The sequence below is a fragment of the Myxocyprinus asiaticus genome, chromosome 44, assembly GCF_019703515.2.
Source record: "Myxocyprinus asiaticus isolate MX2 ecotype Aquarium Trade chromosome 44, UBuf_Myxa_2, whole genome shotgun sequence".
Lineage (NCBI taxonomy): Eukaryota > Metazoa > Chordata > Actinopteri > Cypriniformes > Catostomidae > Myxocyprinus > Myxocyprinus asiaticus.
Genome location: NC_059387.1, coordinates 3,414,467 through 3,438,451, shown reverse-complemented (window position 1 = coordinate 3,438,451; position 23,985 = coordinate 3,414,467). Strand labels below are relative to the sequence as shown.

At 43.8% G+C, this 23,985-nt stretch overlaps 1 protein-coding gene across 2 annotated transcripts in view; it reads left to right on the top strand.

Annotated features, from left to right (window-relative positions):
• The window catches only part of LOC127434233 (probable G-protein coupled receptor 158), a 245,547-nt gene that overhangs the window by 95,201 nt on the left and 126,361 nt on the right, over window positions 1-23,985 (top strand). For both annotated transcript variants that reach the window (XM_051686812.1, XM_051686811.1), the window contains exon 5: window positions 3,959-4,027. In XM_051686812.1, coding sequence (XP_051542772.1) covers window positions 3,959-4,027 — 69 coding nt within the window. The remainder of the gene's footprint in view (window positions 1-3,958; window positions 4,028-23,985) is intronic.

Here is a 23,985-nt window from a genome sequence, read left to right as displayed (position 1 = left end):
ATTCAACCTCCTCGCGTCTTTGAGGAACCTGTTGATCAGGTTGCGCTGTAGTGAGGGTCTCCCATCCAGTGTATCGTGGTGAGCTGCTATAGCAGCTACATACACTTTCAGGGTAGAGGGAGACAGCCATCTCTCCAGCCCTTCCTGAATGAAAGACAGCACAGACCTGACAGCGCATCTCTATGGGTCTTCCCAATGGGAAGAACACCTGTTAGTGAAAAGACGCCACTTCAAGGCATACAGCCGCCTCGTAGAGGGGGCCCTGGCCTGAGTGATCATGTCTACCACTGCTGGCGGAAGACCTGCTAGGAGCCAGATGTAGAGATTCCAGAGGTCCAGCCACAGGTGCTGGAGCATGCCATGCCCCTGAGTGAGAAGGTCCTGCCTCAGGGGAATGTGCCAGGGAGGTGTTACTGTCTGGAGCATCAGATCCGAAAACCAAGTCTGGTTGGGCCAGTACGGCGCAACGAACAGGACTTGCTGCTCGTCCTCCCTGACTTTGCACAGAGTCTGTGCAATGAGGCTCACAGGAGGAAATGCATACTTGCGTAGCCCCCGAGGCCAGCTGTGCACCAAGGCATCCATGCCGAGGGGGGCCTCGGACAGGGAGTACCACAGGAGGCAGTGAGAAGAGTCTTGGGAGGTGAACAGGTTTACCTGTGCCTTCCTGAATCTCTCCCAAATCAGCTGGACTACATGGGGGTGGAAACTTCACTCCCCGTGGAGCATTACCTGCCATGAGAGTGCATCTGCTGCATGGTTGAGGACGTCTGGAAGGTGAGTGGCCTGCAGAGACTTCAAGGTCTGCCAACTCCAAAGGAGGAAACGGCGGGCGAGTGGCGATACGCGAAGCGAGCGTACGCCGCCTCGAAGTTTATGTATGCTACGGTCGCTGTGTTGTCGGTTCGGACCAACACATGCTTGCTCTGAATCAACGGCTGGAGCCTCCTCAGAGCCAGCAATACTGCCAGCAACTCTAAGCAGTTGATGTGCCATTGGAGTCAGGACCCCAGCCAAAGTTCGTGGTGTCCGTCATGACCATGATGTGCCTTGAGACCTGCTCTAGGGGAACACCTGCCCGTAGAAATGCCAGGTCCGACCAAGGGCTGAAAGTCTGATGGCACTGTGGCATGATGGTCACACGCCAGGTGCCGTGGTGTCATGCCCATCTCAGGACTTGAGTCTGTAGCCAGTGCTGAAGCGGTCTCATATGCATCAACCCAAGGGGGAGAACTGCTGCCAAGGATGCCATATGCCCCAGGAGCCTCTGAAATTGTTTCACTGGCACCACTACCTTCAGGCAGGTCAGCACTGACTGAGCATATTCGGCCGTAAGACGGAGTCCAACTCCATACTGAGAAAAGAGATGCTCTGCACAGCGGAGAGCTTGCTCTTCTCCCAGTTGACCTGAAGCCCGGTCGAAGAGTCGGTCGAGGTGCTGAAGCACAAGGTCCCTGTGCACACAATAGATCTCACAAGTGAGCTAGGATTAGCCAGTCGTCGAGATAATTTAGAATGCAAATGCCCTTCTCCCTCAGCGGGGCCAGGACAGCCTCTGCTGCCTTGCTAAAGATGCAAGGAGACAGGGACAGACCGAAGAGGAGGACCTTGTACTGGTATGCTCGTCCCTCGAAGGCAAACCGAAGAAAGGGACTGTGTCAAGGAAGGATCGGTACATGAAAGTACGCGTTCTTCAGGTCGATGGCCGCAAACCAATCCTGATGTCGTACTGATGCCAGAATGCGCTTCTGTGTTAACATCCTGAACGGAAACCTGTGTAAGGCCTTGTTCAGGGCATGCAGGTCCAAGATTGTGCGTGACCCTCCCCCTCTCTTGGGCACAATAAAATAAGGGCTGTAGAAGCCCTTTCGCAACTCGGCTACGGGGATGGGCTCTATTGCTCCCTTCACCAGAAGGGTGGCAACTTCCGCATGGAGGACGGATGCACCCTCACCCTGCATCGTAGTGGAGAGGATGCCACTGAACTGGGGCAGGCGTTTGGTGAACTTGATCACGTAGCCAAGGCGAATTGTCCGGCTGATGGGCAGGTGGAGCCAACTTCCCGTGGGAGGATCTTTTTCTCTGAGGCCGGCGGTTGGGCTCTGATGGTACAGGAGCCAGGGCCGGCACCACAGGGGAACGGCTCTGGCAAGAAGCAGATGGGATGCGGGACCTCGGTGGCCTGAAGGTGGCTGGGTCGCGCCATGGCAGGATATGTTTAATTGCCTCGGTCTGCTTCCTCACAGTCGAGAACTGATGGGCGAAATCCTCGACAGTGCCGAGGAAAAAAGCCCCCCTTGGGAGATGGGCACATCAAGAAAGCGGACTTTCGGCGTCACACATCTCCACAAGGTTGAGCCACAGGTGGCACTCTTGGACCACGAGAGTGGACATCGTCCAGCCCAGGGCGCGTGCCGTGACCTTCGTTGCACGTAAGGCGAGGTCGGTCACAGTGTGCAGTTCCTGAATCAGCCCTGGGTCGGTCCTACCCTCATGCAGATCTTTTAGCGCCTTGGCCTGGTGGACCTGCAGGATGGCCTTGGCGTGCAGGGCGGAAGCGGCCTGACCCGCGGCCTTGTAAGCCTTTGTCATTAAAGAGGAAGAGAACTTACAGGCCTTGGAAGGGAGCCTTGGTAGGTTGTGCCAGGTGACCGTGAGTCGCGATCCGAGCCCAGAAACCAATCATCCAACCACTCGAGGCAGATTTCATGGGTATCCGGAGGAGAGAGATAACAGCCACATCCAGTAGCACAAACGCGGAAGGACATCTTTAAAAAGATGCCAAGCGTTTGCCCCATTTGCGCAATTTTCATTGGACTTTTCTGTTGTAAGCAAAGGTGATTGGGGCTCTCAAGATCGAACCCCTAGTGTCACTACATCGACACAACGTCGAGTGAGTGACAAACAGGGAACACAGATTATATACTCCTCAAAATGCATCAACACCATCGAAAGAACATAATGAAACGGTTATACCAAATTAGGTAAATAAATGCTTTAACAGCGTTCATTATATTAATCACTAACAGCTGAAGGTGCTGACAGGTGACTGGTAAAACAACAGCACTGCAACAGCACTGCCTACTGTACAGGAGTGAAATAGTTTTTAGTTTCACGTTTTACGGACTCGGTGTGAATAGACCTTCCGTCAGAGGTCCGTCTCGCAAAATCGTCACAGATTTGTGATGAACAGGCCTTTAAGCTGTCAAAATGCTTGAAAATTGTAAAATGTAATAAATGCAAATTAAATAAATAAATAAATGTTTGTGGGGGAGGACATACCCAAACTCCCATACAAGCTCCTGATCTATTGGCCTATGTCCCAGATCCTGTTAAATCATACAAACAGCCCTGCTGTATGCTTTACACTTTACTCTCTCATCTGACTCTCATCCATTTAAAATCCAATCCTTTTATTTTAGTTTTCTGTACACAAATTCATACAAAGGCACACTTTATATTTGTCTACAAAATAAAAATAATAATTTCATACATTTAGGCATAAACCTTTTAGATCAAAATATTTTTAACATCACAATAAACATAAATTCAGTCAAGTATGACAAAATGACTAGTGCTGTATACATACATGCAGAATGTTGAATTACAACAAGTTTTTATCTATTTTATGCTTTCCATAAGCACACTGGGAAATGCATACACAGTGTGTGAGTGTATTGAAGTGCACTGCTTTGAAACTCAAAGTTAATGAAGTTCTTAATATTATTCTAAAATGGAGGGTTTTTTTTTCCCCAGGGTAAATCGTCTGCTTGTGGAGAATAAGGATAAATCAACCCCTTTGAATACATTAGAATAGTCCAAGGAGAATGCTTTTGTGCGACTAAAGGGATAAGTTATGCAGTTGTCATAAATGGATGGTTTTCACTGACCCACTTATAGCAAGAGAATCATTTAAAGATAAGTTTTCCAATGCAATGTTGTTTTTCATGTGTTTCAGAGTATCAGAGCATCAGGACTCATTCTGTTGGAGGCGATAATGTTTGGAGCACTGCTACTTTACTTTCCGGTAAGTCTTTAATGACCGTATTTGTTTTTATTACGCACTTTATTACTATAGAGGTGTAAAATTAATGGAGCTTTGGTGACTAATATTCTTAGACTGGCCATTAAATGGAGAATGTTGTTTTAATGGCACTAATTTAAGCATTAAAGCAATGTTCCAGGTTCAATTCAAGTTAAACTCTATGAACGGCATCTGTAAAATGCTGTCAATTACCACAGAAAATAATGTAAACTCATCCCTCAAAGTTTCAATAATGCACTTAAAATGAACTATATAGACGGGTTCGAAAGTATAGCTTCAAGACGTCATCAAATGTCTTAACATGAGATTAGTGAGAAAAAATGGATTGCTTATCTCATCTGTGCAGGGTTTTATCTAATTTTATATTGGGGGGGGGGGGGTAGTGGGTGATAATAGGGCTCAAAACAGTGTTACTATGAATGCAAACTTTAATACAGTGAAAAAGACACGAATAGCATAACATAAATATATATAAATAAATAAAAATTTCCAACATTCTTTTGAATGTCCATGTACTAAAATATTTGATGCCATGAGTGTACCTTCATTTACTATTACTATTATTTTGAATGGCCATGGAAAATGAAGCAATGTGATAACAATTTTACCTCGTCGCAAAAAGTAGTCTGATAATTTACCTGATGAACTTTCACCTTTTGCTGACCCTTTATGCTTCATAGAGCTAATGTGTGCTTCTAAATCACTTGCACCTTTATTAGCAACTGACACATAAGTGCCAGCTTTACATGTCATACATTCTGCTTCCCACGGATCTCGACCTGGACGAAAGCATGGTCATTTTTTGTGCAAATCTTCAATAAATTTACACTTTCGTTTGGGCATTGTTTCCACTCAGCTGTCATTTGCTGCTGCTGTCAAGCAACTGTTTGATGCCGAACACAACAGCGCTTCGCGCGTTCGCGGAAAGATTGACAGGCAGGAATTTGGCCAATAGTTGCTGCAAGCCTCATATAAATCGACCAATTGGTGTGAAAGAAGGTGGGACTTACAAAGGGTTAAAGCAATGCAAATATGCGTGCACACACAATGAAGAATTAGACTAGATGCACATCATAATGCAACTAAAGCCGAATCCTGGACATTTTTGCAAATTTAGAAATCCCGGTCGGACACATTTTAAGGTCCGAAAAAGAGGACATGTCCAGGAAAAAGAGGACGTATGGTCACCCTATAATATAGCACTGCCAAGATATTCCCATAGAGTGTTCCATGATGGGCTTAAAGTTTCAATTTAATAATGCAACTGATAAACAATCTAAAGTTCATGTGTCGATATAGTATTGATTTAGACCAATGTGGTTGTGCAGTGCGCTTTATTCAGTACAGCTCTTTGACTCACAGTAATTGCAGTTTAGTGGCATTCACAGGAAGTTCTGGGCTTGTCTCAACAGGGAAGGGAAAATGCATTAAAAGTGAACTGATCTAGAGGCTTGTAATTAAAGCATTTAGCACATGCAAGGTCCTGGAAATCAATAATCTGTGAGATGATGCTGAAATGGTGGTGGATGACCATTTTGGCCATTTAATCTCTCTTTGTGTGACCACAGTTCTTTTGTCCTATTGAAAATTGGGATGTGCAAAACTGTTTTCAAAATCAACTAGTCGGCAAGTAGACCTGCTGGGTCTAAGTGATGCTGTATAATTAGGCTGGTTTAGGATAATGTCCACCAGACACTGATCAGACATTTTTTTTTAAAAACACATTCTCTCAATAAACTGAATGAACAGAACACAAGGGTCTTGAGATGTGTTTTTAAAAGGTGAACTTTTTTTTTACTTGACAAGCTGTCTTAAAAATGCAATGCTCATAGCACAAGACGCTAAAAAAACAGCAAGATATAACACAATAGCGAAATATTTCTGTCTGCATTTGTACATCCAGACAAATAATATATAATTGCACAGTCAGAATGAAGAACGCACAGATTTCAACAAGGTAGATGACAGCTTACACTTACTATAAATAACTAATGATTTACTGGCAATTTGAAGTTTGACAGTGATTGTCTTGAAATTTATTGTTGAAGTTGCTGTTAGAGCTGCAACCTATTTTAAAAGGTTTCAGTTTGCTGACAGTTATACAGTTAATGTTATATTGCTCACATGCTAAAGCACAGCACACTGGCAGCATACTTAAACTCTTAGAAGTTGTGTTTCTTAAATCATCCAATTTAAAGCTAAAAATATTAAAGGTAAAAAGATTAAGAAACAAAATATGTAGATAAAAAGATAGGGGTGGGATACATGGGGCTTAAGCCCCAAATGTTTTTAGAAAAGCCCCATATGTTTTTGTCATTTTGTAATGGCGTCAATAGTCATTCAGGATCAGATTGATCCTAAATGTATTTTAACATTTGGTAATAATGATACCGGTCTTTCTACAGTCTCGATAATAGTAAATACGACTCATCTTGTTGGGCGGCTGCTTTCCAGCACTCATATGTGTCCGCACGCAAGAAGAGCATTCATTACTCACAACTGTTGTTATGTGTGAAAGGTCAAAACGATGTGTGTGTGTGTGTGTGTATATATATATATATATATATATATATATATATATATATATATATATATATAATTGTTTATTTTTGTATTTTTTTATCCCCTTTTCTCCCCAATTTTGGAATGCCCAATTCCCACTACTTACTAGGTCCTCATGGTGGTGCGGTTACTCACCTCAATCTGGGTGGCGGAGGACAAGTCTCAGTTGCCTCCACTTCTGAGACCGTCAATCCGTGCATCTTATCACGTGGCTTGCTGTGCATGACACCGCGGAGACTCACAGCATGTGGAGGCTCATAATACTCTCAACGATCCACGCATAACTTACCACGTGCCCCATTGAGAGCGAGAACCACTTAATCGTGACAACTAGGAGGTTACCCCATGTGACTCTACCCCCCCAGCAACTGGGACAATTTGGTTGCTTAGGAGACCTGGCTGGAGTCACTCAGCACACCCTGGATTTGAACTCGTGACTCCAGGGGTGGTAGTCAGTGTCAATACTCGCTGAGCTACCCAGGCCCCCTGTCTTGGCGATATATTTGAAACTGTGTTAGGTTGGTCCATCCAGTGTAAGCACCAAACATTTAGATATATAACCCTGAAAACAAAGAGTAATATACAGATGTCACAAGCCAGGACATTTGCAAAACTCTTTTGTTAAGAAAAAATGCCATGAACCTCGCAAACTTTGGCAAATCTAGCAACTATTTTTTGTCATAATCACCTATTTTAGACTATTTACAGCCTGCTATCTTCTTATCTAACCTAAAACACCAGACAAATCAATAATAGGTTATTAAACTGCCAGTTTAAAACATTTTAAATCAAGTTTTAAAGTACATAGTCCCTGATTTACTAATATCCCAAATAATGGGTACTAATTTGCTTTTGCAATCTATAAAAATGTGTATGCGCATTGTGGGCGTATTGGGGGCGATTCACTAAAAAAACTGTGCAAATAGCTACACTAGGGCTGGGTGATATGGCAAAAAAATGATAGCTCTTTATTTTTCAGCCTATTGATGATATTAAATATATATTTAAATAATTATGTAACTGCTCTGCCTGCCTTCCTTTCATTCGTATTAATTTGCTCTCACAGTTTCCGTTTCTGAAATGACTTTCGGGTTTGATAAATCACTTTGCGGGTATAATTTGATTAATTTGCATCGACACCGCCCTTTATTATGCGCATTTGGAGGCACTAAATTGCATATTCATTTCGGGGAAACACGCTAAAATATTTTGCGCATCTGAAAGACGCAATCCTTTGAAAACTACGTTAGTAGATCAGCTCGGCCATTTTTTGCTCGTGCTATCAGGTTGGCATTTTTTTTTTTTATATACACAAACCTTTATTAAATCAGGGCCATATTGTTAAAAGAATGCAACTTCTGATCTTTGAGCTTATCTGAGACAAATGTTACAGCGACCTTTTAATTTTAGTTCCAGTAATATTTAAACTCTGCTAGGCCCCAAGAGCAAACCTGCAGCACATGTTGGCTAGGTGCAAGATCACCTTGGCACATGGATGGAACAGGTGGCGGCATGATCAGGTTCTGCGAAAGCTGGCAGAGATCCTTGAGGTGTGTATAATAAAAGGCCAACAAAGGCCATCATGCTCCTCAGAGGAAGTACATTGAGTTTGTTAAAAAGGGAGGTGCCACACAAGGCATGGCATGGAGGGAGGAAAGGTCAATCCTGGCACATGGAAGTGATTGGTCAATGGTGGTCGACTTTGGCCAGCAGCTAAAATTTCCTTCTGAGATCACTATTACCACCTTGAGGATGGACATATTGTTATGGACGGCATCAGCTAAGAAAGTTAAAATGATTGAACTTACTGTCCCAAGGAAAGAGGGACTGGAGGCAGCTTATGAGAGGAAGAAGCTAAAATATGCTGATCTGTCTGCCGAGTGCAGGGAAAATGGATGGAGTACCATGTATTGATGTATTGAACCCTGGTTATGGTTTGTCTCGACGAGAAAGGAGGAATGTCTTGATGGGAAAGCAAGAATCTAAATGATCCGGAGTCCTGCGGGGGGTGGCATGGAGACATCCCTGACCACTGCCCCACCACTAGGAGATGTTCCAGGAGTAATGAGGGTGAAAGATCCGTGATAGGTGGATCCCGGCTGATGACCCCGTAGCTGGACAACTGAAGGCACCGACATCTACCTGTGCATTTGAGAATTATTTACTTTATAAATGACACCACACAGATGTAATCATATATGTAAGATGCCCCATATGTATCCACAGAGGTCTGGGCTAAGCCCTAAATATCCACTGACCCTAGAAGCACCCCTGCTAGACACCCTCATCAATCAACTAGTTGGTCATTCACAAATAAGCTAGTTGACCACCCTTAAACATTCCCTAATAGAAAACATACTTGACAGTTAGGCTATGTTCACACAGCATCAGAATACGTTGTCAGTCCTGTTTTAGAAATAAGAATTTTGTGTATAAATAAGAGTGACAACTGCATTCTGTAACCATTTTTTTCACACCCGTATTTTGTGATGCTGTGTTGTGGAAGTCGCCTTCTTGGATATTTACTTTGGTCACTGTCGCTATGGTTTCAGGCTTTATTAATGTCTATTGTGAGAACAGAAAAGACACTTAACTTTGGTTATTCATTCATAAAGACCAGCTGCTCCTGTAAGCTGTTGTATGAACAGGACATTTTGAGACTCACACCAGGAAGTAAACATGGTTGTCAATCCCAAACACTGACAGTATGAACATAGCTTTACACCACATAAATCTTTTCTTATCAGATTATAATCAGTTTTTGATAGAAAGAAGAAAATAGAATGTTTCTGTTCCTATAGATCTGTCTTATCCCTCTCTGATTCAATAGTTTAATGTAAAGCTTAGAGACAGATAGATCCTTCTGCTCACAGCCCACTGCGTAGCTCATGTGAAGTAGAGAGAAGCTGTGCCTGTCTGCTCCGCTGCCACTGCTCCCAATCTTAACATAGACTGGAGAATATTCTCTGCTCCCGTTCCCCTTCTTCTACTTTAAATAATTCCAGTGTTATCAAGAAGCAGAGATGCATCTCACTGTGTTCCCCTGGCATTCCGCTTTGTGGAGTAATGCAATTTTTTCAGTGTACAGCCCTCTCCTACTGCTGAGCACGTCACATGCAATATCTTCACTCCACAGTGTCGGGAAGAAGATGGGGGAATGTGGAACGAGAGAGGGGAAATCGAATTACATGATCACACATACTGTACACACTCATGCAAAGACAAAGCTAGGAGGTATAGAGCGTACCTCGTATTTGATGCATGCTGTTCTTAAGTGACATAAGCTGCTGGTCTGACAGACAGTGTGTTATCTTACAGGGCATGTTTAATGTAAAAAAAAGTATAATCTTATTAGAAATAAATAGTTCACACAAAAATTTTAATTTTGTCATTTAAAGTACTCACCCTCAAGTCGTATGATTTTCTTTCCTCCATGGAACACAAAATAATGTATTTTAAAGAACTCTGAGAGCTCCGAGTTGTTGCTGATTTGTTTACTGTCAAGCTCTAAGAAAATTATAAGGAATAAATCGTTATCGGAAAATAAACCCCAACAGTACCCAATGAAGAGGTTTATTTTGCAATACTTGCTATACATGATCTCACTTATTACATGGCTACCTACCAAAGTAATAAATAAATGGACGTGAAATATTGAATTACCTTAAAATTACAGTATGTTTGTAGGGAGGAAACGACAAGCAGCTTTCCTGGTTCAGGTAAGGATTTATTTTTCTCTTGCAATATACACTTTAATCACACACCGCTTCACCAACATAAAACTCTCATCATAAAACTCTTGCTTTCTTTTCGGTTCTGTGGTTCCCAAGCTCTCTCTCCTTCTACTTGCGGTGTGGCTCTATTTATCCGCTCTCCCCGTGCTTACTGAAATTAGAGACAGGTGTTAGACATAATTTGGCTCAGGTGTAAGTGCCCTTACCGCTTTCTCTCTCTCCGGAGAGATGCTTGACCACGCCCCCGCTGCCACATATCCCCACCGCCCGCCTACCACTCCCCCCCCATTCCTGGAAAGGAAGTCGGCGACAGCCATCTGCGCCCCCGGTCTGTGGACCACCTTGAACTTAAACGCCTGAAGAGCCAGATACCAACGGGTGATCCGGGCATTAGTATCTTTCATGCGATGGAGCCACTGGAGTGGGGCGTGATCCGAGCAGAGGGTGAAGGCCCGCCCCAGCAGGTAGTATCAGAGAGTGAGGACCGCCCACTTGATGGCGAGACACTCCTTTTCCACGGTGCTGTACTTAGTTTCCCTTAATGAGAGCTTACGGCTAATGTACAGCACCGGGCGCTCCTCCCCCTCCACCACCTGCGAGAGTACGGCCCCCAGCCCTCTGTCTGAAGCATCTGTCTGTAAAACAAAAGGGAGAGAGAAGTCAGGTGAATGTAAAAGCGGCCCCCCGCAAAGTGCAGTTTTAACTTGCGTGAACGCCCGTTGACACTGCTCCGTCCACTGGACCGGATCTGGAGCTCCCATTTTAGTGAGATCAGTCAGCGGGCTGGTGACGTCCGAATAATTAGGTACGAACCTTCTATAATAGCCAGCCAGCCCCAGGAACTGTCTCACCCCCTTTTTGGTCTTGGGTCTCGGGCAGGTCGCAATCGCCGCTGTCTTGTCAATTTGGGGACGCACCTGCCCGTGGCCCAAGTGGAACCCCAGATACCGTACCTCCACCCATCCAATCGCGCACTTCTTCGTATTCGCTGTGAGTCCCGCTCGGCGCAGCGATCTCAGAACCGCCCTCAGATGTTGCATATGCCGCTGCGAATCATTGCTATAAATAATGATGTCATCTAAATAGGCAGCAGCGTAAGCTGAATGCGGTCTGAGGATTTGGTCCATGAGACGCTGAAACGTAGCTGGGGCTCCAAACAAACCGAACGGAAGTGTCACAAATTGGTGTAATCCAAACGGTGTGGAGAAGGCGGTTTTCTCACGGGAAATTGGTGTCAAGGGGATCTGCCAATAACCCTTCGTCAAATCCAATGTAGAATAAAAACGAGCAGTGCCCAACCGATCGAGCAACTCATCAACGTGAGGCATTGGATATGCATCAAATTTAGACACCACGTTGACTTTTCTATAATCCACACAGAATCGCACAGACCCGTCGCTCTTAGGCACTAGAACAACAGGGCTGGACCACTCACTGTGGGATTCTTCTATTACCCCCATATCAAGCATCGCATCCAATTCTTCCCAAACAATTTTCTTCTTGTGTTCGGGTAGTCGATAGGGGCAGCTACGTACCACGACCCCCGGCTCGGTCTCGATGTGGTGATGGATGAGGTTTGTACGTCCCGGTAGAGGGGAGAACACATCTGCAAACTCCTGTTGCAACCTAGCAACCTCCGCGAGTTGGCTCGGTGAGAGGTGGTCTCCGCAAATGACTGGGGTGAACTGTTTATGTTTTGAACTCACCTCCGGTCCGAGCTCCGCCTTCTCGGGAACTACCGTAGCCAACGTCATGGGAACCGCCTCCCTCCACAATTTCAGGAGATTGATGTGGTATATTTGATGTGCGTCCCCTCTATCGGTTCGTTTAACCTCATAATCGAGATCTCCCATTCGTCGTGTGACCTCAAAGGGTCCTTGCCACTTGGCGAGTAATTTAGAGCTCGATGTGGGCAGCAATACAAGCACTTTATCTCCCGGTGCAAATTCCCTTAGCTGAGTTCCCCTGTCATACAGTCGGCGCTGTCGTTCTTGAGCTTGGAGCAAATTCTCCTGTGTTAGTTGCCCCAAGGTGTGGAGTTTTGCTCTAAGATCAAGAACGTACTGAATTTCATTTTTACTGTTTGAAGGTCCCTCCTCCCAGGCCTCTCGCAATATATCAAGCACGCCACATGGGCGTCGCCCATACAGCAGCTCAAATGGGGAGAAGCCAGTGGAGGCTTGCGTGACCTCTCCTACTGCGAATAACAGGGGGTCGAGCCATTTATCCCAATTTCTAGCATCATCGTGCACGAACTTACGAATCATGTTTTTGAGGGTTTTATTAAATCGTTCCACCAGGCCATCCATTTGAGGATGGTATACACTGGTGCGAATCGATTTAATATTTAACAACTCGTACAGTTCGCGTAGTGTCCGTGACATAAATGTTGTGCACTGATCAGTGAGGATTTCTTTTGGAATCCCCACCCGGGAGATTATTTTGAAGAGTGCCTCCGCAACACTACGTGCTGAGATGTTGCGAAGAGGCACGGCTTCCGGATATCGCGTTGCATAGTCCATTAGGACCAATGCAAAGCGATGTCCGTGTGCTGACAGTTCTAATGGCCCAACGAGGTCCATTCCAATTCTCTCAAAGGGGACCTCGATCAGAGGGAGAGGGCGCAATGGCGCTTTTGGGGTGGCCAGTGGGTTAACCAGCTGGCATTCGTGGCATGCTGCACACCACCTGCGGACATCGCCGCCAATACCCGGAAAGTAGAAACGGGCTATTAGACGGTTCAGTGTTTTCCTTTCTCCTAGGTGACCCGCCATGGGATTATAATGAGCCGCCTGGAATACCATTTCCCCACGGCTCCTTGGAATCAAGAGTTGGGTTGTATCCTCTTTGGTCCGAGTGTCCTGTGTCACTCTATACAACCGCTCATTTATAATTGCAAAATAAGGGTATGAGAGGGTGATGTCCGGCTGGAGTCCTTGACCATCGATGACTCTCACTTGGTCAAAGGCGTGTTTGATGGTTTTGTCTCACGACTGCTCCAAAGGGAAATCCCCGTCAGGGAATTCCCTGAGAAGGGGAGGGGCTGCAGCCTCTCCCCCTCTCTCGTCATTATGACGTGGAGCTGTCGAGGACGGCCCCGGCTCCGCCTCCCCTGCCAGAGCATCGCACATCACACATCTCCCTATTTTCGTACAGCACCCATCCGCACAAATTCCCTTTAATAAAACTCTAAAATCAGGCCAATCAGTCCCCAAAATCAGCGGATGGGTGATTAACCGTGGCCTCCACTCTATGCTTTTTCCCCCGAAATTTAATCGTCAGGGTCACCACCGGATACTTGTGAATATCCCTGTGTACACATTTCACCTTCACCGTTTTAGTGGTGACCAATGCCTCAGGTTGAACCAAGCATTGGTGGATAGTGGTTTGATTACACCCTGTGTCCACCAACGCTTGGTGAGTACCCCCCTTGACACTTACCGGTATCCGTTACGCTCCGGCCTGGTCGGGGGCAGCCTGTGGGAGGTCAGAGACCCGCACCACCGTCCCCAGCTCCATCAGAGGGCACTGATCTCGGAAGTGGCTCGGGTCTCCGCACCTCCAGCAGGCCGGCCCAGGCACTATGCCCGCACTTGCATCGGCGGGCGCCCCCCCTGAGGGGGAGAGCGGCGGGGCATAGGGAAAGGGGTAGGTGTCGCCTCCCACACCCGGGGAACTGGTCTCAGGGGCTGAAGTCCTCCTCGTCTGCGTGGGGCAGGAACGGGACCTGGAGAGAGAGCAGAACGAGAGGAGAGAGGGGAGGGGGAAGAAACAGAGGGGGGAGAAAAAATGTAAGAGGGGTCTTCCGCCCTCGGGATCGCCGCCATGTGGTCCTCCGCAAGCTGGACAGCTTCCTCCAACGACACCGGGCGGTGGCACTGGACCCACTCCACCGTCCCTTTTGGCAGTCGATGTGTGAATTGCTCCAGTACCACCTGGTCGATAACTCCATCGACGTCGCGGTCCCCCGCTAGCAGCCATCTTCGGCAGGTGTCACTGAGCCGCTGGGTGAAGGCAAATGGGTGGTCGGAGCTCTCCAACTTCAAGCTCCGGAAGAGTTGACGACTTTCCTCCGGAGTGCGACCAACCCGTTGCAAGATGGCTCTCTTCAAATCTCCGTAGGCCAGGAGGCTCTTTGCTGGCAGTTGTTGAGCCGCGAGCTGGGCTTCCTCGGACAATAGTGGGATCAGTCGGGCCACCCATTGGCCGAGCGGCCAACCCCAGATCTCGGCGGTCCGCTCAAACAAATCCAGGAAGGCCTCGGGGTCGTCCGCCGCCACCATTTTCTGTAAAGCTGGCGGGGGTAACGGCGTGGGAGCATCCGGGGTCGCGGCTGAGGACGCCTCCTGGCTGAGGAGGCTCCGGATCGCCTGCCGGTCCTCGACTTGAGCGTGCAGGAGTTCGACAAACCGGCGATCTTGGTCTTGTCGGAGCTCCAGCAGTGTCTGTTGGTGGCTCTGATGTAAACTAGCGAGGGCTTGGAGGATCTCCGCCAACTGGGAGGGCTCTACGGGACAACTTCCATCCATTTTCAACCCAAACTTCAATCCCGGGTTTCGGCACCAGTGTAGGGAGGAAACGACAAGCAGCTTTCCTGGTTCAGGTAAGGATTTATTTTTCTCTTGCAATATACACTTTAATCACACACCGCTTCACCAACATAAAACTCTCATCATAAAACTCTTGCTTTCTGTTCGGTTCTGTGGTGCCCAGGCTCTCTCTCCTTCTACTTGTGGTGTGGCTCTATTTATCCGCTCTCCCCGTGCTTACTGAAATTAGAGACAGGTGTTAGACATAATTTGGCTCAGGTGTAAGCGCCCTTACCGCTTTCTCTCTCTCCGGAGAGATGCTTGACCACGCCCCCGCTGCCACAATTTTATAATGAGATAAGAAAGAAGTTGGAGAATATTCCTCTGATTAGCATTAGTTTCCTGAAGGTGTTTATTTTGAAAATGTCTCACTGCTTATTATCCAACTTAGTACAAGACTACTTGCCAAATAAATATATAAATTGACATTTGAAATTATTAACTGACTTGTAGAGATCACAGTGATACGAGAAATAGGAAAGATGACTCGCAATACCCAGATAACCTGTCAAAAATCCTTTAATACTAGGATGTGCAGTTGTTATTCAGAAATATCAGACCTCTAGATGGTGCCATTGACCAGTCAGAATCGAGTATTTCAGAGAGCCTTGTAATCAAACACAATAAAAGCACCATAATATTTGCCTATTTGACTTTTGCACTGTATTCCAAGTCTTCTGAAGCCTTTTTTGAGAAGCAGTCTGAAAAGTTATTCACTGAAAATATTCAATATTCCCCTTCTCCTATAGCTCTCAAATCTCATTCATGATTGCATTCAATTCAAAACATTCAAATGCATCATGACTGGTCACAAGATGGACAAGAACCATTTATGCTTGATAAAATCTGGAGCAAGGCAAGATTTGAGAGTTATGATGCGAAGGAAGAATTTCAGCCTGATCTCATGAACATTACGTGATTGTGGTGACATTTTTTCAATATAATATTATGTGGTTCATTTCACGGTTCGCGGAAGTTCTGAGTTGAAATCTCCACTGGGAGGTGCTAAAAGCGAGTTAAAGTTTCTCCCAAACAGATGAGGTTTTTAATGTTTAAGTTCTATCGAGTTTTAGATCAACAAAACCGACCATCCTATCCTAAACCTTGAACCTAAACCTAAACGATAGTGTCAGAAAAAAGCAAATGTCAATAGAAAAACACAACCAAGTCATTCTGTGGTGCTTTTATAATCACACATGAACAAGCTTCTAAATGTGTTTGGTTTGTAAATTATATCGCCTCACTAGTCATGCACTTTAGTAAAACGGGACAGGGCTACAGTTCTTCCCAATTTGCAAGCAACTTTCTCATCTGACTACAGGGGAAGCAATCCTTCTCTCCTACCTAATTTTCCACAAAATCTTTCTAACATATCCTCCCTTCATGATGAGCATTTCTCCTTGTCAACCTCAGTTTATCTGTGTGTCTGAGAGTAAATCTCTCAGGTACAGGTTTCTCCACCCTTAACTTCTCCTCCACCCTGTCCACCTGCCCTCTTCTCTCACTTGTGTGCCTAAATGGCTTGCTGCCATCTGACCCTGAAGCCCAGCCCAACAGGAAGCTAATATTGAAGACACTGCCATGCTCTGATGTGTTGTGACCAGCTCAGGATGGGTTGTGGCCTTGTGTTTTGTGTCGGTCCAAGAATTCAGTTCTGTGGATGAAGTGGATCAGAGCTCCCCTGCAGTTCTCCTGTCTGTGCACCTGTCTGCACGGGCTCAAACCAATCTTCCTCCATATGTTTTTGAGGGCGAGACCTGCATGTAATATGTTTGTTAGGGATGCTGCCTGGCAAGACCTTTCTTAAAAACGACACACTCCAGTGTGATTTTCTGACTGTATGCAAATTCTGAGAGTCAGGTTTTCATCAGTTCAAGGTTGCAAAAATGTGATGTTCGTAAAAGGAACGAGTCATTGGATTTGACAAAGTTTGAGAGGTTCATGACACCAAAACTTTTTAAGACATCCAGCCTGGTCTCACAGAATCACGTTACTCTAATTTTTGCAAATTATTTTTACGTTGCTCATTGTTTGTATCGCAGCAGTTGGTGAAATGAACACTAGAGGTGCTACAACAACAATTAATTTTAATAACTTTCACACAAATCATGAGTAAAATGGCAAACTTTCAGTTCATAAACACTCACTTTTCACCCTGTTCCTCACACATTGCTATCTAATGACATATGAAAATTTATACTATAGAGCATGACTTGTAAAGTGATACATTTTAATGTTTGCATTATATAACCAACTACATTTACAAGCTTCGATCAATTCGCACAGTAGCTCAACTAATAGAGCATTGAAATTGTGATGTAAAGGACAGTGTTACGAGTCCTGAAGAGCATGCGATTTGACATGTGAGCTGAAAGTGTCATTGAAGCGCCACAAAATGACGTGGTTGCTTCAGCATCTCACATTTTCTTTTCATGACACTATCGGTTAGGTTTAGGTTTAAGGTGAAGGTTAGGGAGGTAGGTCTTGTTTGTTTATTGCAGAGACCATTTAGCTGAGACGGACCACTTGTATTAACTCTTCTATTGGCTTAGGGTCATTATTAGGTAAAGGTAAATAACACATTATGAATACAACATAGTTTTTGGTACCGAAACCAAATGTTGTGACTTTTTCAAGACCATCAAAACAAACAAAATTAAAAAGAAGATAAATTTTTGTACATTATTGTTGAAGTAAAAAAAAAAAAAATTAAACCAGTTGTTCCTTCCATTGTCTTAACAGATCAGTTTTGTCTGGATGTTATGCAGCTTTAAATCGTTGCAAATATGAATCTAATTTGACCTATAAATATGTTACATTTTCTCAGATTTTGCCCTTATACTGTTCTCTAGCTCCCTCACCTGCTCCTCTGGGCACTGCATCTTTCCCATAAATTGCATTCTTTTCTCTAAAACAAACATTTTTATGAAAGGGTACAATGGGGCTAAATACAACACACACTATTTCACTCACATATCAAATTAATATCATGTAAAAGCCCTGAGAAAAAAGCTTTTAGAGTTTATAGGCTATAAACAAATATATTCTGTAGTTTTGCTTGTAATTTAATGAAACACAAACATAACATTAAAAGATTAAGACAATTGCTTCAACAGTCCAGAGTCCAAATACGTGATATGATGCACAGATCTTAAAATAATCTTAACTGTATAAAATAAAATAAAAAATGTGCCGCTACCTTAAATGTCCTTGTTATCATCTTGGGGGGCGGCCTCTGGTAAAAAAAAAAAAAAAAAAACATGGACCAATCACAGCTGTTGTGGTCTGCATCGACGCAACATGCAGTTACATTTTTGAAGAGGTGCACATCAGGCAACAGCTTGGGTTCGAAACTTACATGCGAAAGGGTAAAATAAACGAAATTGATTTTGGTCAAAAATGACCAAACAGTGCACAAGGGTTAATGCTTTATTGAAATTTACATCGACAAAACCTACAACCCTACCATAAACCTTAAACATAACATTAAGAAAGTGCAACTGTTAAGTGAATTCACAGCAGAATCTTTGCAATGAAATATCATGCTGGTTTCTATCCAAAATATGTAGCATTTTTTAAGTGCATTTCTAAACATTCGACTTAAGAAAATAAGAATTTTTGCGTGTTTCCATCCACTACATAATGCGCATTATCATGAGGGAGCCGCCTTGTCATGATGGAACAGCTGAATGACCTCTCCCTGCTTTGGGGACAGTTTTATTTGCAAGATTTGCAAGTATCTTATTTTATTAAATGCATCCATGAGACACCGCAGAATAAGTGTATTATCTGATATAATGTGGGCTGAAATAGCTGCGATGCCCACACGCTGCCAGTCTCCGCATACCTAAGACCGCCTGCTCTCAAAACTGTTTGGCGGATTGTGAGGACCCACTTTATCGACCAGCTGTGGGTTAAACACTTCCGAATGACAAGCGCTATGTTCAAAGAATTGTGTGCCAGGATCGGACCTTTCGGTGGGCTAGTCACATCAAGCTATCGCACGCTCATAACACATGCATGAATGGTCAAAACACATCATCGTTTCGCGAATAAACTGTTTCCATCACCTTAATGCGCATTTTAACTAATGCGAAACTCTAAAAAAAAAATCCACCTTCTCCTAGCACATTATATTTTAAATGAATTTAGAAAGTTTATTCGCATATCAAGCATTTCCATTCAGGAATTCTTTTATGCAATTTCAAAATGCGCATAAAAGTAGTTGGATGGAAACCCACCTGAGTAAACCTATATATTCTGCTCTTTCCAAATTTAAACGTCACTTAAAGAACACATAGGCTGCAATGTGGACCAGACTTAATGCAGAAAGTCAAAAGTCTGATTTCATAAACACTCCCACGTGTCTCTTGCTCTCTTTCTCTATGACAGAAAAAGCACAGGTCACATCTCTATTAGCCTATGTTATCGAAAATATCTCAGTGGATTTGATGATGATGGGGAAGGGGACAGCACTCAGCTCTGCTGGAGTGAACGCCCAAACTAGATGTAATTTACACCACGTTAGGCTCATGGGACACAACACCAACCATTAACTCCCATTCTTGCCTCTGCGTGTGGGGACAGAGGTGCAAACAACCTCCTCCAAGTCTAAACATGATGGTCCACATGCAGACAGTCTCACAGATTACAAAAACCAAATGGGATGAGAGGAGAAAAAAAAATAGATGAGGAAAGAATGAGACATGTTGTGAAAAAATGGAAAAGGATTATGTTATCTTGGCAGTTATCATCCCAAAGCTGCCTGTTCATATTATCACCAATCAGATTAATGTTATCCAGGCCTAAAAAAGAGCTTCACCTCTCACCTCTCACATAAGCTGTGTTATTGCTGTTAAATTGCTTTCTACTTTACCCAGTATCTTGCTAAAAGTAGTTAGCCTCTTTCTTTAAGGGACTTGGCAGCAAGTAAACGTATGTAAAATTGCACATTCTGCTTTGTTTTCTGAGTTATCGCTGTGAAATAATCAGGATTTATTTTTGTGGATGAACAGAATTTTTTTCAAAGTCTACATACATATGTAGCCCCTTAGAGGACATTTTTTTCTGAAATAGTTTTTTTGTGCCCTCGCATTATGTCAGAGAGCGAGACCCCAGAGCAGAAGAACTGTTCAAAGGATTTATTAACAATAAATATTCACTTCAACTTTGCTGGTGAAGACTGAGGATCCCGGCACCAGCTGCAGTAGCGGGGAGAAGTTTGTGGATGCGTGCGTGCTGTGGCCGCACAATGGGCAAATCCGTGAATAGTGTGTTCGTAGGCGAGTGTATGCGTTGTGGAAGTCAGGAGCAGATTCCTAGGAATCCTCCGTTGAAGCATAGCGAGGTGAAGAGAACAGCGCCCAGCAGACTGGAAGGCAATCACTCTCCCGACAAGCGGGCAGAGATGAGGAATCCTCCGTTGAAGACTCGTGAGCGCAGAGAACAAGCGTAAAGCAAACTGGAAGGCAACCACACTCCCGACACACGGGCAAAGACAGGCAACCAAACAGATACACAAGACAGGACTAACTAGACAGAGATAGTGAGGTAAGTACTTCTCATCAAACAACAATCTAGCAAAAATACAGAGAACACAAAGGGCTTAAGTAGGGAGTGAATCAGTGGAGAACTAGGTGCTGCTAGCACGCTAATTAGTGCCATGATCAGCGTTCCCCTGGGAACAATCAATGTTCCTATGTAAACACTGATCATGCCGGCAGCATCTGCGAGACATTAGGGAGAGAAAATAACAAAACACACGGAGTAAACCGACAAACTCACCAGAGCCATGACTTAAGTTTAATGTTGCTTCTCAATAAATTTAGTGTTCTCTAGCAATAGTTTGCATTCCCTCGCAATACGTTTTTGTTCCTTCTCAATACGTTTTAAATTCCCTCGCAATAAGTTTAATGTTCCCTCTCAATAAATGTTGTGTTCCCTCACATTAAGATTTGAGTTTTTTTTTTGTTTTTATTTTGGCAGAAACCGTGATTTGGATACCATTAACCATGGTTTTACCACAGTAACCATAGTTGAGCTATGGTATTTGGCATCATACCCATTCAGTCTGAGGGGGCACATGCCCCCTTAGATTTTTGAACCAAGAGGATTTTGAGTGGATTATTTGAACCTCCAAAAACGTATTTGCACCTACCATATTTAAATTTAAAGATTATTGCATAAAAATAAAAATAAAACATTCTGTAGCAGAAATCTTTATCCACATGTCTAAATTCTGTCAGTCCAAGTGTAATCGAGTCATATGTTCCTATATGTGGCATCCTGTGGCTGCTACGCAGATCGCACTCAGGCACTATATAGCACCAATAACTCCATTGGCTGCCCTTCCTCACACATTATACATTAGTTAAGGACTCGATGACAGTCGCGGAACATCCGCCGCTTTGATCAGCCTGATCTTGTGAAATTTATGTGAACATGACAACATTTTTGCAATTCAAAATTAATGTGCTGTATAACTCGTTTGCCTGCAGCTTTCCAGTTAAATGTCCAGCTAGTGGCACCAAAAGTAATTCAAATGGTGTCGTAATCAGACAAGGTTTTAAGGTGAATTTTAGATAGATATTTTTAGAACATACCTCCCTAACCTAAAAATTTTGCCTGAACTTAACCAATAGTGTTTTAAAATATAAATGAGATGTTTAAAAAAGAGATCCTTACCTAACCAATGCCGAAACCTAACCGATAGTGTTTTAAAATGCAGAAGCTAAATGAAAAGCAAATTTTCTGAAGCAGTCACATCATTTCATATTGCTACTGTGAGTCTGTCGTGGCATGTGTCAGTTCGAGTTCATGGCTGGACTTGAGCCACGGTCCTCTGATTTAAAGTCCAACACTCTATGAGGTGAGCTATGTGCAAGCTAATCAACTTGGAAGAAGTATATATCTATGTAGGTGGGTCTGTAAAACAAGCGTTAAAATTGATAGTTTTTCGAAAGATGCGTTAGAGAAAAAGTGTGTGGATATCATAACATAGCAGGTTCTGAGTAATAGAGAGAAAAATAAGTATTTATAAAGTCATAATCAGCCATTAAAGTCATGAATTGAGTGAAAGTGAATAAAACACAGGTTGGCTTTGATACATAACTGCTTATGGCACACACTGAGCAAGATACAAATATTTTATCTTTTTGTGGCTGCTGCGTTATTGAGCACGCAGACATGACTTTAATCAGCTTTTAGTCAGTTACCTTAAGAACAGTCTGGGGTGCGTTTCCCAAAACTATCGTTAGCCAACTATGGTCGCAAGTTCCATCGTTACCAACATAGTTCAACGATTTAGTGTTTCCCGAAACTGTAGTTCCAACGAACATTCACAAACTGTGTCACAAAGTTGTTTAGTTGGAATTACAGCTCTCCACCTGTGGTTAGAAGCGTAGTTCCTCGTTAGTTTGCGTTGTCGACGTCATTAATTTCACCTCAGCTGGGGTGTATTCTATTCAGACTTATCACCCTTATGCCCTATTCCTTTCAAATACTTCATCCACTCTGAGAGCTTTGAAAGGCTTGAAGTTGTGGTGCTCAAAGTTATTTTGATTGGGAATTCAGTTTGAAACGATCTTCCAGCATGACTGTCACAATTGTTCTCCCTTCGAAGTGCCCTCCTAAGGCATTATTTATGATGTTTGGAATGCAGGATTGGCTTAATTTCCACGTAGAAAAGGTGAGTTATATTATTATTTACAAGTGAATATCTTTTTCAACATTTACAACATTTTCCAAAGAGAAATTTCACATATGGCTATATATGTAAAACACAATATGCATGTTAATGGTTTTCACTGATATTAAAAGTTATCTGTACAGTACATACAGTATATGCAACATCTGCAGTACATTGAGTATAGTGTCAGAAAAGCGCTATGTAAGTATAAAATTAATTTACATATTTCAAAATATTACACTTTCATATAAATGTAAAACATAAAAATTTCATAAACATTTATGTAAAACATAAATTCCCAAATCACAGTGTTATTTTATATAGCCAGTATGCCCAAATAAATGAACAGTAATTGTAGAAATATACATTTATGGCCATGTATCTGATTTCTGTTTGGAATAACATGTCTGTGTAAATGGTTTTGTGTTTATTGTGAGGTGTTCACAGAAGTAGAATATAATAGAATATGGAATACAGTATTCTCAATAGAATTTGTTATAGAAAATGTCTTGGTTACTGATGTAACCTCTGTTCCCTGATGGAGGGAATGAGACGTTGTGTCAATGTAGTGACACTAGGGGTTCGATCTTGAGAGCCCCAATCACCTTTGCTTAAAATAGAAAAGGCCAGTGAGAATTGGCAAGTGGATTTTGCATGCCACTCTCCGCCCCGGACATACGGGCATAAAAGGAGATGGCGTGCATCACTCATTCAGATTTATGCCGAGGAGCTGATAGAGAGTCCCGGCCATTTCAGCGGTTGGTTCAACGCAGTGGCAGGAGGGACACAAAGTCTCGTTCCCTCCATCAGGGAACAGAGCTTACATCAGTAACCAAGACGTTCCCTGTCTGTCACTCACTCGATGTTGTGTCGATGTAGTGACACTAAGGGTTCCTACAGTGCCGCAGGCTCTGGACCGTGTCACGAGGTACGGAAGAGTGGTACTGCTGTGTGCCATGCAGTGAGCGCTCAACCATGTTGTGTCCTTCCAGTGAGTTAGGTAAGGCGTCTCCCTAGTCCTGTTATGGGGGGAGGAGGCATTTAACCAAGGAGGCTACCGGCGGAGCCTTTCCTGATTTGCTGTTAAGCAATTTCCCGCCGAGCACTTTCTAGAATAGCGCTGGGAAGTGCTCTTCCCTCTCCAGGAGGGAGGGCACTACGGAGACAACATTCTACCGGAGGGAGGTAAACATGTGGAGAATACCTCACATGGACTTACCCAGGGGGATGTTCACATATAGAATGATACCACCGGAGGACCCTATCTACAGAGAGGGTACGCAGCAACAGTGGCTGAGGCAGAGTAAGCTCTGGCAAGGGGAAACACGGGGTTCACCTACGGGGAAACCGAACAGTGGAAACTCATCA